Here is a 15,252-nt window from a genome sequence, read left to right as displayed (position 1 = left end):
GTGTGAATTGGAGTATTAACCAGTGAAGTTTTCTGGAGATGTGGAACAGGGTCGAAGAAATTCTTCTTTCTTCACTGAAATTGTGTGTTTGGGGGGGCAGCATAGATGGTTTTGTTTGTTTGTTATTTTTAAGAATGAATTAATAATCTGTCTGGGATAGTTTAGGGACAGTTGACCTGAGCTTTTGGGGGTTCTGATGGCTGTTCAGCCCTTTCCACATCTGTAGGCTGATTATTACTATTATTATTTGATTCTGTATTTGTTGCACTGAGCTATCAAATAAGTACACAAATAAGTACACAGTACTAATTCTGAGAACCTTCTCAAATACCTTGTTTTCTCTCTCCCTTTAGCCTCCAAAATATTCTTGTATATTTTGCTGCCTCTCACAATTTTCAAGTTCTTGTTAGCTTGATGGGGATGGGGATTTGCACTTAGGTTTAAGAAGCTTTTGAGAAGAGATTTGATTAAATTGTGATTATTCCTCTATAAACAACATTCCAGTTACAATATAAACCGATGTTAATCCCAGAAGAAATAGCAGTTTGTAGTATGGGAAAATGAAACTGTTTCCCTTCTACAGTCTGGCATATTTTTTGGCTTATCTTAGCTACAGATACTGATGTAAGTAATAAGAATATCCATTTCAATTGGGAGCAAATTATTCATGCAATTAACAGTACTTTTGCAATTCCATGAGGGTATGGACATCTACTATTTTAACCAACAGAGAAATTCCATTTAACTTGCTGTTAGTGTGTGGGGAGAGGAAAAGGGTGTTCGATGCTTCCAGCTGAGTGCACCAATCCGTTCTATAGTTCTGTGGTTAAATGTAAGCTGCATTACAAACCACTCATATTTTCTTGAGAGTTAGCGCATTTTCCCTTTTTATCATTCCTTGTTTTAGCAGTCTTGTTTGAGATTTACTGAATGGGAGACGGAGTGAATGATCGACTTTGTGAAGATTTTCCCTTTCTTTATGGTGATTTTTGTGTGTGTGTTATAGCTCTAACTGAATGGAGATGTACGTGTGACTCAATGATTGCTATTGGTTTGGGATTTCTAAGTAAAACTGAAGTAAAATGTTTTAATAATTTAAGTGTATTTTTTTTCTTTGTGTTAAGTTGTATTCTAGTTGAACTGTAATATTTGGATAATTAAGGTGCTCATTGGTCATTGTTCTGCAGATACATGACCATATTGCTGTATATAATTTTAATTCTGTCAGAGGGAACCTGTTAAAAGACATTTTTTTCACAAGTCACGACCCCCACATATTTGAAAGGTAATACAACATCTAAAATTGATTTATGTAGATCTATTGCTGTCTTTCTCAATTGTTATAATCATTAAACTCTATACAGCTGTTTTGATTTTCTGCTGTGCTACTGGTATGTCTTTGGTTTTCAAGGAGTGCTGATGTAGCAAACATCTCAACATATCTAATATTAAATTTTGTATAATAACATGCAGCAGGTTTAAAAAAAAATCATGAAATGCTATTTTTTTTCCATTCTGCCAAGAATTGAAAAGGCTAGGCATATGGAGATCTAAAAATGATTTTTCTCTACTATTGATTTTGTTCCAAAATCGGTATCTAAGGACTGACAAAACCCCGAGTAAAGCAAATCTCGAAGTTCCTTTAGGGTATTACCTACTAATGCTACTCTATGTGTGTCTTGATTATCGTGTAGTTTTGTCTTCAGGCACTACGATTTCTATTATCTTAATATTATGTTTTCTATTAGTTTAATACAGTCAATTTTACTAATTTAACAATGATTTTGGATTTCAGAAGATGTTGCTCGTTTGAGGTGGTTTTTATTACAGAATCACAGAATCTTTGGAGAAGGCAGTGTTGCATAGCGTTCTTCATGTTGTCTGGGTTGATTTCCGGACTGCTTTATACACAGAGGAAATTATGATAAAGGTAGAGGTAAAGATTTTCTTGATAGTTACTTACACTTTCCAAGGCATTTAGACTTGCCCAGAAAGCTAGGAATTAGTTCTTTGTTGGTGGATACAAAGTGAGATATGAACATAACCACAAGATCTTAAGTAAATGGCAAGAACATTGTGGAGCCAACAAGCTGTTGCTTACAGCTCTGGGAGGAAATTCCACTTGCTTTGTATTCATGATTAGCCTTGTGTGACGTGTGTTCCTATTTCCTCCAATATGGCAAGGATATTTCTACATAAAAAAAAAAAAAAAGAAAAGAAAAAAATGTTCTCCATGTTAATATCATGCCCTGACAAATGAAGACTTAATTGATAAATGAGGCTGTATTTGAATGATAGTGATCAATCTAGCTCATGGCTTATTATTTTAAAGCTGTGACATGCTGGTTTGAAACAATATTAGATCACTGATAAATAGATCCCAATTTATTGCTCACTGCTTGGTATGACAAATCATTCAGTGAATAATGTCATGTCTGTTGCAAATTAGTATTTAGACTTGCAAATTTTTGCTCGTGTCTCTGTACTGCCATTTGGAGACCTGCAAGTTCCAGCAAGACCGTGCTTCATGAATAACATAGCATGGAAAGTATCTAAAACGCCAGAAATATTTTGAGGCTTTGGCTATTTATTTCTTTTCCACAACTCTTGAATCACAATGTGTTATTTTTTCAAGGAGCTGTGTATTGAATTAATTTTGCTGGCTTTGTAAACATTTCATACCTTTAAAAAAAAGCAACACCAAGCTGATAGAACTCCAGAATAGTTTTTCTCCTGCCCATCTGTGTGTTTTCAGTAGGTGCAAAGCAGCCTGTCTTTGCACATCTACTTTTGCTTTTGTTGCAGATTGTGTATGACACTCATCTGGGCATGAACAATAAATCATCCTTGCAGTAGGCACATTATGAGGTTTTTGCTCAAAAATGCATTCTAAGGAGAATAGCAAGTTGAATATCATAAAAGCAGTGGCCTTAAAAATTGTTCCACAGCGTTCTCAAGCCGTTCTCAATCTGCCAAGGAGAAATGGTGTTTTTATTAAAAATATATATGTTTTGCAATAGCCCTTCTGGTGTCGTCATCAGCAGTAGCACAAATTCTAGCTGACAGTTTGAAATCAAATGGTACCTGAGAGACACTTGTATTTGTCCATACGAGAGACAATAATACATGTTCACAGCTCGAGTTTACAATGATTTCTCTCTGTCAAAGCCTTATTCCCACTGCCAGTAACAAACCAATGCTACAGAGAGACGCTTTCTCCATTTTCTGCGCTTTATCTAATCCAGTCTTGCTAATGCACCTTTTCTGTTGATATGCCTGTGTTCCGGGCTGAAGTAAAACAGACTGAAATTAGTATATCCCTATTTATGTATTTGTGCAACATGTGCAGCTACTGTATGCTACATGCTTTTAAACTAGTGTGAATGTCTATAACCGGCTTAAGAAACCTGCAGCAGCAGATGCATGATTCCAGTTTGGGAAAGGGCAAACTAGACAAGCCAAGTACCACTCCAGATTCTTTATAGAACTCTTTTTTAACTCCATGTTAAATGCATATGCATAAATGGGTTTGTGCCTCTTCTCTTCCAGGATTGTTTTTATCCCTAGCTTGTTTCTGTGGATTTTTCTCTCAGTTTTATCTTCTCTACTAAAATAGTTTATTTTTTCCTTTAGAAATAGGATAATTGATTAGAAAGTGGCAGGAGGGAGTGGCTGCAATCCCAGCACACACTCAGAGCTGATCATTGCATTGTTAACAAGAGTACAGATAGTTTTTCACAAGGATTTACCAAGTAATTTCTCCTAAATGAGTTCAAGACTACTCAAAGAAGTTTGCCACTAAATACTACTACCACTATAAACATTAGAATATTTCTTTGAAAATTTACACCTGTGTATTTTCCTTATTTTATGTCACTAGTATTTAACATTCAGAATAAATCAGATGTGTTATATTTGAACAACAAGCTAAACTGTCATCTTTTTATCCTCAATTATTATACGCAAGAAGCAATTTAAAATACTTTCAACTGTTGAGAAGGCACAACAGAGCTGTTAGAAAATGCTCTGAGCAATTGCATATAAAGTTCTAGGGAGGTGATTAAAAGAATAATTTGTCATTTGAAATGGATATGGCTAATGGGTATATGCTTAAATATTGCTTTCTAATGCAGTTTCTTACTTTTGTGCATACGTCCATAGTATGAACAATTTGATCAGAGCCCGTACATTTTGAATGACATTGCTAGTCTGAAACAATTAGTTTAGAAATGTGATAAAGAGAAACTAATCCATCATCCCTCACAGCCACAGGGCAAAAGAAATTGCGATTTTATTCAGTGCTGGAACCCAAATGCAGAAAAGCATTCTGTTAGACTTTTCCATTAGTGTCTGGATTTCCTTCAGAGCACCAAGCAACATTTAACCTGCCAGTTAAGGAGCACTTCTGTATTACAAGGTCACAGTCGGTTTGAAATTTAGCACTAGCTAATGGTCAAATCACACGTGTGACAGGAGGGGGCAAGGATGGGGGCAAGAAAAAGGCAGCAGGCAAGGCCATATTGCTGAGCTGCTTTTCCAGTGGTTATGCTGTTTGGAAATGTACTTAACGTGAGTTTTTGTTCTGTATTAATAAGGAAAGAATGATGCCAGTCTTTAATATCTGTGTTTCCCAAGGATGAGCTTAGAAATGTCTACATTTCAGTTACAGTTGTATGCTTTGCTTTTGGTGCTGCTTTGAAAGTCTTTAGGAAAAACTGTACAAACTGTTGAGTACAGTGAAGGACAGACCTTTCTTTATGGACCGTTTTACATTGCTGGAGCTTTATCACTGGTTGGTTTGTCTGATCGCCACTACCTCAGCCTATATCTGTGGCATAGTAGAGAAAGATGTAATTCCTGATGTAACTACATTTAAAGAACTGCATCTTTTTCTTTTCTTTCTTTTTTTTTTTTTTTTTTTTACATCATGCTAGCTCATTTCAGAATCAAAAAAGCAGACTGTTACCATATTCCATTTAAAAATGAAAATTAGGTGCTAGCTGAAATTGCAAGGATCCCACTTCAAGCTGAAACATTTCAATATTCTTATTAAATGTGTAGATTGAAATTGCAAGACATTACATAGGTCTCTGGCACTGCTCTCATTGTTGTGGGTTATTCCATACGCAGAAGTTGCATGCCTAATTACCTGCACAGCATGCTGAAAATTGATCTTTTATATTTTATCTACAAAATAATTCACCTTTTATGCCAGAAAGATTAATGGTACACATTAGTTTCAAATCAGAGTATTTCCCATTATACTCTGGAATAAAATGAGTTTCTGAGGATACGTTCTTCACTTTTTGTAGTTGGACTCAGATTCCCATCATACAATTTACATTTTATATAAACACAAAATATCTTTAAGCAAAAGAAGAGAGTTATTCTAAAAGTTTTTGAGGAAATTTCAGCAGCTCTTACAAATCTCCAAACTTTTTTAATCTAGTATGGTGAGTGTTAGAACTCTTTTAACCAAATACTCATTGACTCAGGCAATGCCAGAGGTGGTCTCTACGTGGTGGATGTATTGCAGAAATACATTTTTCTTCATTCTAGTGAGCAAAATACTTAGGCAAATTCTGTCTAGTTTAAGAAATGAGAGGTAGTTAATGAGAAGGTTGAAGCTAGCATATGCAACATAAAGCGCATGATAGCGCCGGGGCCTCCAGAAGTACAGCGGCCTAACCTCGCAGTAGTGCAGTCCCCTCAGGATTAAGCTGCAGCGAGGTGGTTTTCTTACAGAAAAGAGCATCTTCAGGGGGTTCAGTGCATGTTTACCTCATGCAGATTAACTCCCTACCTTTAATTAATTAGTGTCCCGTTGGCAGGTCATTCCCCACACAGGGCCATGCTGGCAGATGGACACTGCGGCCTATGGCCGCGAGGTGCAGCGTTCTTCACACTTTCAGCTGAGGCTGGTGCAAATGACAAACTAATTGGTTTCATTCGTAATTATGTAATCTGTCATTATCCTCTCAAAATCAGTGTTGCTTTCCCATTACTTTTAATTTTAACTCTGAGGTAGATAATTTCAAAATACTTGGGTTTTCTTCCAGATTTCCATGTCTTTAATTGCAGTTGGTATCATTACTAAATTTTCTCTGATTACTCCCTTACAAAGTTTTTTGAAGGCATATGCAATCCTGTGGTTTAGGCAGAATTGTAATTGAAGAGAAAATAGCAAGATACTTCAGCTTCCTATTATGTCTCTAGTACAGAATATTTTAAAATCTAAATTGTAGGACTTAATGAAATAATAAGGATTTCAGGCTCAGTGAAGGCAATGAAACTTCTTTTGTTAAAAATGAAAACAACCAAAACTAAAAACAACAGCAACAGAAAAACAACAGAACCCGTAAATTTTGTTGAGTCAGCTCAGTGCACTCCAAAATCGAATACATCAATTTCTTTTCAGGGTTACTTATGGAAACATCAGTTTCTGTAACCAAAATGTAATCAATTTTGAAAATAAGAACTTCCAATCAGTTTCAGAACAATATTATTCACATCATTTACTTCTGGCTGTCTTAGAAATCTCATTTAAGGTGTGAATTAGGGAACTAGCTGATGTGTATTAAATAGGTGTAAAGGAGTGGCAGTCCAGAAGAAAAGGATTAAGAGACGGTGAGGGAAAGATAGGCAGAAAAGACCTTTAGACCTTAGGCTTTAGTGTATCAAACCAGCTTTATGAATGATCCTGCTCCTTTGTTGCAGGCCTATCTCCACTGTTGTTTTCTAGCTTTTGCTGTGCCAACTTCCTGAATTCATTTATAAATTCCCCAAACCCATATGGACTCTAACATTCTGTTCATTAAAAATGAAATCATTCCAGTTCCGCTCAGTGGTTCCCCACTGGTGTCCTGGTCTGTCTTAAGAAGGAAATGTGCAATATAATTAAAAGTAATTTTTCTTCAAAAGCATTTAGATGTACTTAAGACCTAGTTTTGAACCCAGTTAAAAGCTACTAAATGTGTGGGACTTTCCTTCCCTCTATGTTCCTTTAGCAGCGTTACATTTTTCTGACATAGGAAGTTTTCTCAAGGCTTGCAGATGGCAGGAAATGACCATGGCAGACCACAACAGTTGTGGTGATTTAATTGTTGAATCTTATAAAATTTCAGTTTAAAAATGACAGGCAATTTTATGAGACTTTTTTTAATTGAACATTTAAGTGCACAAAGGGCCTAGAACAGTATGAGCATGTTGTGACTGGTAAACTGCACAGTAAATAATAATCAAATAATACTAAATAAAGAGTAGAAGCCAACCATGATGTAGTAAACAAATAAAAATTGAGTAATAACTGTAATTTCCAATACCTTATCCATGCATGGTCTCCAAATAAGGAAAAAATGCATTGGAAAGCAAAGGCTTAGATCTCTGAGGAAGCCCAGGAGAGACGTATTATTTTCATTTATAACAGAAAATCAACTGAAAATTTGTAATTGACAGAAAGGGAGTGAATTTATATCCCTTGAGGTGCTGTAAGATCAGCAACAAGCAAGGGGTGTAAACATAATAAATCACAGAACAAGTTGTTTAATATGAATTTGGGGGGAAAATCAGAATACAATATTGTAAAGTACAGCAAATATAAATGAGATAGTGGCTGTGGGGCACTGGTAAAGAAATGCTCTGTGTTTAAGAGAGTCAATGAACATGTATGTTGAATGGGAAACTAGGTTTCCAGGAGTGCTTATTCATATGCTGTCGAAGAATCTGATTAAACTGAAATACACTTTGTGTGGCTTTCATAATCATAATGACTGATTCCAGTGAATTTTCTCTTAATCCAGTATAATGATAATGAAATCAAGCTGCTTTTTGTCCTGCTGGGTATACAGACCTGTCCATCCCCGTTGAATATGTAGAATAATGTCTTGTTTTGTTTTTGTTTTAGAATAAAATAATAATTTGAGTTGAAGGAAAACAAGGAGCTCAATAAATACCAGAACTAATACTGTGACTTCCCAAACTTTAGAATGGGGTATAAAGCTGAAAATGTAGAACTTTCTTTCATTTTTTTCCTACTGTTCCTGAATTGATACCTACTTGCTGCTTTCACCACTTCCTATGATCGCTCCATCCCCTAGCAGATCTGATAAAATGTAGTAATTTTCTATTCTTTAGCAAGACTGTACACAGAGGTTGTGGTCCCGTTCAAACTCTGTAGGTGTACTCTCTATCATCTTTTTTATTTATGCATTTATTTATTCACTATTTGTAGCGGTTGTCATAAATTATTGAACCTTAGCCAGAGCCATGCACCACCTATGGCCCTCCCATCACACTGCTTACTCAAGCCCTCTCTGTTCAACAGCAAAACATTGACACTTTGGTATCTTTGTTGCAAGATGGGAGAATAGCTATATAGGGTATGTTTTTGTTGTTGACTGTATGTACGTGTCTTTCTTAAGAGACTCTTGTGGTATATCTCAGATGTTTCACTGAAGTCAAGCTCTGTCGCAAGGTTTTGCTTCCTACTGCACTAACTGCTCTGTCTTTTTGTAACAAATCCACGTTGGCTTCCTTGTTATAAATTAATTCAACCTCCCGTGTTACCTAGTAATAAACTTTTTGGCTCTGTTTCAGGGGAGGAGACATGCTGCACATATAGGATAGTTGGCTGTTTCCAACAGTAAAAATTTCCCAGTATAACAAAAGTTTAACTCTTGAGAATATTCCTGAGAATGTTAATTGTTCACACACACGTTGTTCCTGCAAAATTATGGTAATGGAAGGAGTTTAAATATTGATTGACAAAAATTAAATGCAATTATTATAAGCCATTTCATTTGATGCCCTTTTTGCATTAACTAGTCCATAAATATTTTAATAATTTAATTTGTTGAGTGTTTTTTATCTGCTCAATCTTACCTTTTAAATTATTCTCTTGGTTTGGTGCTTTCCTGGCTGCATGTTCATACTCAGCTATGGGGGTTATGAAAAAGCCTACCCTTCCTTTGGTGACTGCATCCTAATGTATGCACTTTCAAATTAAACCTGTGCAAAAAGGAATGATCTCCATTTTGTAGGGGCAGTGCAAATGCTACAAGACATTTTAGCGCCAAGGCAGGTCAATCAAACTATAATTGTTTCTAATTAGCACTTGCAGAAGCTCTAATCTTTTTATAAACTTTCAGCTGAATGGCACTTGGGTGAAAAATTATTTCTTGCCTGGAAAACCATTAAAAATTAATTTCCTTTCATTCTGTAGGATATGAATGAAAGAGGCACATGGCTTCTCACATGCCAATGAGAATTGGATACACAGCTCAGAGTGCTGTTCAGAGGGCAAAAAATCAAATATGTTTTTTGCTAAATCTTGTTATTCATCTTTTGAAGTTTAGTTTTCCTTTAAAATGTCTGTAAAGTACTCCATTGAGGGCCAGTTTGCCATTTCATGCAAAGATCTTGTTTTTGTGTGAAAAACACAGTTTTGCTGTGTGCTGTGCTCCTCTAGGTGTTTTTACTTCTTTTGACATTCATTTCAGCTGCATATACTCCTGTGCCATTTCTGCTAAATATCTAGCTGGGCTGCTAAGTAGATACTGAATGATATTTCCATTTTAACAAAGTCTGGTCTCATTTTTTGCTGTCTACTCCTCTTCCAGTCATATTAAGTCTTAAAAGAGTAGATCAAAAAAATATTGTGTAAAAGACTTTGAATTCCTTTCACGTTTTTCTTCTCCTGGAAGAGGTATGGTTTCATTGAAAAAGTGGTTCGTTTTAACTTTTTGGGGTTTCACTTCTTTCTGATTTGTTTTTAGGTTGTTTTTTCTATCGCTGGTTTTCTGATCCTATTTGTTACATAATGCAATATTTCTGTATTTCTATAATAATGCTGTAAGATACAATAAATAAAAATAAATCTCTCTGAAGAAAAAAAGATGTGGAAAACCCTACCAAACATCTTTATTTATTTTTTCTAACCAATTAGAATTGTCATTTGCTTGGATCTTCAATGAGTACCCGTCATTTGTACAAGAGGACAGCCGGCGATTTGTGTCTCAGGAGACCGGTCACCTCTACATAGCCAAAGTGGAGCCGTCAGACGTAGGAAATTACACCTGTGTCGTAACCAGCACGGTGACAAACAGCCACGTTCTTGGGTCACCTACTCCTCTAGTGCTGCGCACCGATGGTATGACTTCCCTTTTACCTGTGACTAAACACCCCTTCTTTCATTATGTTACTTACAGCTAGTTGCTAGTGAAAGTTTTTGTATCTTATGGTGTAATCTTTTATGCATTCTCAGAATAATGGTTGCTTATAAGAAGATAAACTATATCTGTTGTGTATTCCTCTTCCTCTCCTACCTCTGGCTGATTTCTTTGGAAGGTCCCCGTGCTTGAATTTCTAAATGGAGTGTGGTAGAAATAAACTTAATTTTGAATGTAATGTTATGCAGTACTAAAGAGAGAAAGGTAGCGTCAAAAACGAAATATGACCTTTTCCGATTGTCTTGTATAGGTGTAATGGGAGAATATGAACCCAAAATAGAAGTTCAGTTTCCTGAGACACTTCCTGCAGCTAAAGGCTCGACTGTGAAGCTAGAGTGCTTTGCACTAGGAAAGTAAGTTCTTGCCTTCACCTATACTGCAAAGCTGAAGCATGTTAGTGTTCATTTGCACAGCAGGTGTGGACAGCTGGCAGTCTTTGGTACTCTTTTCTAAAGATCCGGCTTTGACCGTCAGAGTTACTGCCTTGGAATAAGAGGGGAAAGCTTTGGAGTCATTTTAGTTGTTTAGAATTAAAATGTGCATGTTGGCAACACAGGAATTTACATTTCGCTTCAAATTATCTTGAATGAGATCAATGCAGTTCTGCAGATGTCCTTTGAAGTAGCTCCACTTTCTCAGGGTAAAGGAATTGTTGTTGAAGTCAGTGAGAATTTTCACTGAATTTTACTGTTAAACACACTTGATGCTTTCATAATATTGTTCTTCCTTTATAGCTGAAATAAAGATTAAAATACATTCCTCTTCTCCATGGCATTTCACACACAATTGATACCTTTTCTGTTTCATAGATGATCTGAGAATGCATTTATGTTTCTGTAAATGTATTTACTAACCACTCTGAAGTTTATTTGTAGACAGTTTGTCAAGCGCTCATAATTTTAAATTCCAGAACAGTAACTTAATGACATGCTTTTGCTTCTGTTCCCCAGATACAGGAGGGAAAGTTTTGAAATCAGAAAATGAAAGGCTCTTCTAGGATGGGAATTGCAGATTACTTGCCTTGATTCCCTTTCCATGGAGGGCATTGGTGTAAATCTCTCCTGTCTTCAGGGGAGGCCAGTGCTGATTTACAGGAAATTTTAGTCACTGGTCATTCAAACAGATATTCATGAAAAAATTGATGCCACAAATAATAGCATAAGGAACAGAACAGCGTATGCAAATCAGTTACCATGCTGTCTGACCATCTGTCATGTACAGTATTAATACTACTTTTAACACAAGTTTTTGTCACTTCTGGGGTGTATTACATACTAGTTGAAGTGCCTAATTTTGACAATCAAGTACATGAAGCAAAGTTGTTTACTTAAATCCCATTATCTTCTGTTCAGCCCTGTGCCTCAGATTAACTGGAGAAGAACCGATGGTCTGCCGTTTCCGAGTAAAATAAAGCTAAGGAAATCCAATGGCATGATTGAAATACCTAATTTCCAGCAGGAGGATGCAGGACTGTATGAATGTATTACTGAGAACTCAAGAGGAAAAAACATTGCAAGAGGACGTCTCACTTACTATGGTAGGAAACTTTCTTTCTCCCTGTCTCCCACCTTTCTTTGCACATGAAATGCAAACCACTCTTAAGTACTTCTGGGTTTACAACTTCTACAATACCATGAAAGATTCATTCTTAAAAATCCCTGGCATCTTAACATCTTGTAGAGAAATAAGAGAAATTTTCCACCAGGTCTTTGCATAACATTTCTGATAAACGTCTGTGTTCAAAAGAATTGCTAAGAGTAGTGTAGAAAGCTCTTGTGCTTATTTAGAAAAATGCTGGAAAGATACACATTTATATATATTAACACCTCTTAGTGGTCCATGGGTGAAACCTTAAATTTCCAGTCAATTAGATTTATTTAAGGTATTACATAGTCATCATGTTTGTAGGAAATAGAAATTTTATATTGCTTTAGGATAAGATTATTGATGAATGTTGTCAATCCTTTGCTTTCAAAAAAGACAATTTTATTTTATGTTATAAGTAAATAAATAGGACAATATAATCCAGAATAGGAGATGAAATAATAAGAAATGTAATAGCTGGAAAAATGACAGAGTCTTTTGTGCATTTATAGAGTGAAATGAATATTAGCAAAGCACATTGATAGTGGTTTAAAGATAGAGTGATTTGCAACAAAGTGGTAATTGGCAATTTTTGTGAAAACCAGATCTTAGTAAAATTAGTTTTCTTCTGGTAAATGCCAATTTAAAGAATGTTTCAGTCTGTTTTCAAATATTTTCCTCATGTAGGGATATTTGAGATTTTTTTTTTAGAAAAAAAGTTGTGTAAAAAAACACAGAGAATACCTACTGTGCCACTTTGTACAAATGTTCTGTCCATTTGCTTACCCTACATGGGAAGCTACTTTTTACTGGAACACAGTGTTGCAATGTAGATTTCAGTCAATGAAAATTTAGGAAACAAGACTGATAAAGAAGAAGGAAAAAAGGTGTTCCCACTCCAGCTTCCAAATAAATAATTGTATTAAATTTTCCATATAGTAATTCTAATTAAGGCTTTTTTTTAATAGTAATTGTGGATAACGGCAAAAGAGCTAGATGTTTTATCTGCCAGTGTCATCTGTAATTCTAAACTTGGTACTATGCATTTGATTCTATAAAGTGGCTCTTTGAGCAACCTGGTCTAGTAGAAAGCATCTCAGCTTACGGCAGGAGGGTGGAACTAGATGATTTTTAAGGTCACTTCCAACCCAAACCATTCTATGACTTTATTAACTGCTTGAAAAGTTTCAAATGAATTGAAGTTTGTCATCAGCTTGGTTCCGGTACTTCTGTGCCTGTTTGAAATCAGAGCAGTTGTAAGATACATGGACGTAAACAACATGCCAGATAGAATTTCATTTGTTCATGAGTTATTATATGAACAAATTTAGTTATTATATATAAATGAATTATATTATATAGTTATTAGTTACATCATTATAATTTTATGACAGTGAGTAATTTTGACATGATATGTGACATGCTTTCCAACTTTCATTTGCATCGTTAAAGGGCACAGAGCTCAAATAAAGAAAGTTGGTAATCAGTAAAAGTAAGCAAGTTGCAGTTTTGTAACAAGGAAATTGTGATTTGCAACTGCCTAGTGTGAATATTTTCATTCCAAATCCAGAAAGGGATCTGAACTCTCAAATGGAGTTAATATTCCAGTATAAATATCTGTCTGCGTTAGGTTCGTCCCTAATATGGGTGCTTAAACTGGAGAGAATAATGAGACTTGTAATGGCATTAATGGTACTCCAACTGTTTTATTTCATCTGTTTTGCTTAATGAAACCCATTCTGCAGAATTAAGTAGATTTGAGTTTTTTTTCTTATTTTATTACTCGCTTTCATTTTTACAAACAGAATACCAACAAGTCTGTTGTTGGGATAGGGTAATTTTAAACCTTTCTGATAATTAGGATTTTTGTTCTGTGTGAAAATGAATAGTGTGCTATAACTGAAGATTATACTTTCTGATGGCTTGCCGCTATGTCTGATATCAGGGCTCAGAAATCTGTCTGGTAAAGAAACATAATCGTATGCCAGTTAGTCTTCCAATAGAAGATCAATATTTATGCACTTTTAAGGAACTTGTTCTGAAAGCAGATGAGGATTTGGGGGAAAATTAATGCAGTATACTGAAGGCTTAGAATAAAAATCACCCATCTGCCATAAAGCACCAGTTCTGGCAAAGATGACTCAAATCTGTGTGGCAATGTTAGTGGATACGGGTTGCTGTCTAAAAAAATATTTTGATGGAAGTCTAGGATGGATCTGATAATCATATATAGAAAAATACAAGCATTAGAAATGCCTTTTTATTTCAGCAGTGGCCTCATTTTTTTTTTCTCTCCTCAGCAGAACAAAAAGAGGTTTCTGTCTTATCCAAAAAAGTTTAAGAAGAGCTGGGGTTAATATTCTCCATGTTGTCTTAGTGAAACAACGTGTAAAATACATCTCTTAAGGGAAAAAAAATGGGCAAAAATGTGTCATTTGACTGAAAATAGGCAATTTTCCTTTCTTTGCAGGTTTTAAAAACTTTGTAAGTGAAACATAAACCTGATACTAAGCAAAAGCTTTAACTATTTTGTTACTCTGCTAGGAAACATCTGAAACTGTAAATCTTGAATTCTGAAAGTTAGGGTTTTAATGCATAAGTTGTTTGATTAAAAAAAATAATTCAATTGTTTACTCTTCTTCCAGTAATGAATCATGGTATTGAAATCATTAAGCACTTTAATACAGGCTCAACTTCAGTCGTGCCTCTTGTCATTATGTCAAGAAGGATTATAAATATGTTTGGGTTTAGAAATCCTGTGGACCTCTGTAACTCTCTTTATAAAAAATGAAATGGGTCAATTTTTTCTAATTTATTGTGGGTTTTAAATATAACTCTAGAGACATAGTTCAAATTGATAATTTACATAGATATTCCAAAACAGATATTATGGGTTCTTTCATAACATTACTAACAGGCTATTAATCTTCCTTTTTCCTTGTGAAGGGTTATATCAAGAAAAGCCCAACATCAAACGTTCGGTTCATTGTGCTCTGTACAGTTCCAACTTGTGTTTAATGATATTTTTCTCCTCGGTGGAGTTCAACATGTGCTAAATATAGGATGAGATTATCTAACTTTGATTTCATATAAAACCTGAATATATAAATAATGTGCTTTCACTTTAGTAGTATATTCACTTATCTTTTCTATTACCCCTTTTCATAAAGAGGTAATAGAAGAAGAAAGAATCTGTGACTTTTCATAGCAGGGAAAAATGAGAAGAAATTAAACAATTACATTTCTGTATTTTAAGGTGCAGTTGAACAACATGTAACGTGGTAGAGTTATGTAAAGATGTTAATTTTAAGTATAATTGAAGAAATTTCTTAATTAGCACAGGCTGATATAACAGAACTCATGCTTGGCAGTCAGTACTAAGGTTAAATGTTTTATAGGGAGAAAAAGTATCTTCTGTTTTGCTTTTGCTCTGCATTAGTGT

The 15,252-nt window shown here is 35.2% G+C and overlaps 1 protein-coding gene across 2 annotated transcripts in view; it reads left to right on the top strand.

The window, feature by feature from the left end:
* LOC118173256 (contactin-3-like) overlaps positions 1–15,252 on the top strand; it is a 97,422-nt gene that overhangs the window by 51,430 nt on the left and 30,740 nt on the right. For both annotated transcript variants that reach the window (XM_035337663.1, XM_035337664.1), the window contains exons 4-6: positions 9,944–10,147; positions 10,477–10,579; positions 11,579–11,763. In XM_035337663.1, coding sequence (XP_035193554.1) covers positions 9,944–10,147; positions 10,477–10,579; positions 11,579–11,763 — 492 coding nt within the window. The remainder of the gene's footprint in view (positions 1–9,943; positions 10,148–10,476; positions 10,580–11,578; positions 11,764–15,252) is intronic.

This window comes from Oxyura jamaicensis, chromosome 12 (assembly GCF_011077185.1).
Source record: "Oxyura jamaicensis isolate SHBP4307 breed ruddy duck chromosome 12, BPBGC_Ojam_1.0, whole genome shotgun sequence".
Lineage (NCBI taxonomy): Eukaryota > Metazoa > Chordata > Aves > Anseriformes > Anatidae > Oxyura > Oxyura jamaicensis.
The sequence above is the reverse complement of the archived record's forward strand: the minus strand, read 5'-3'. Positions and strand labels throughout refer to the sequence as shown.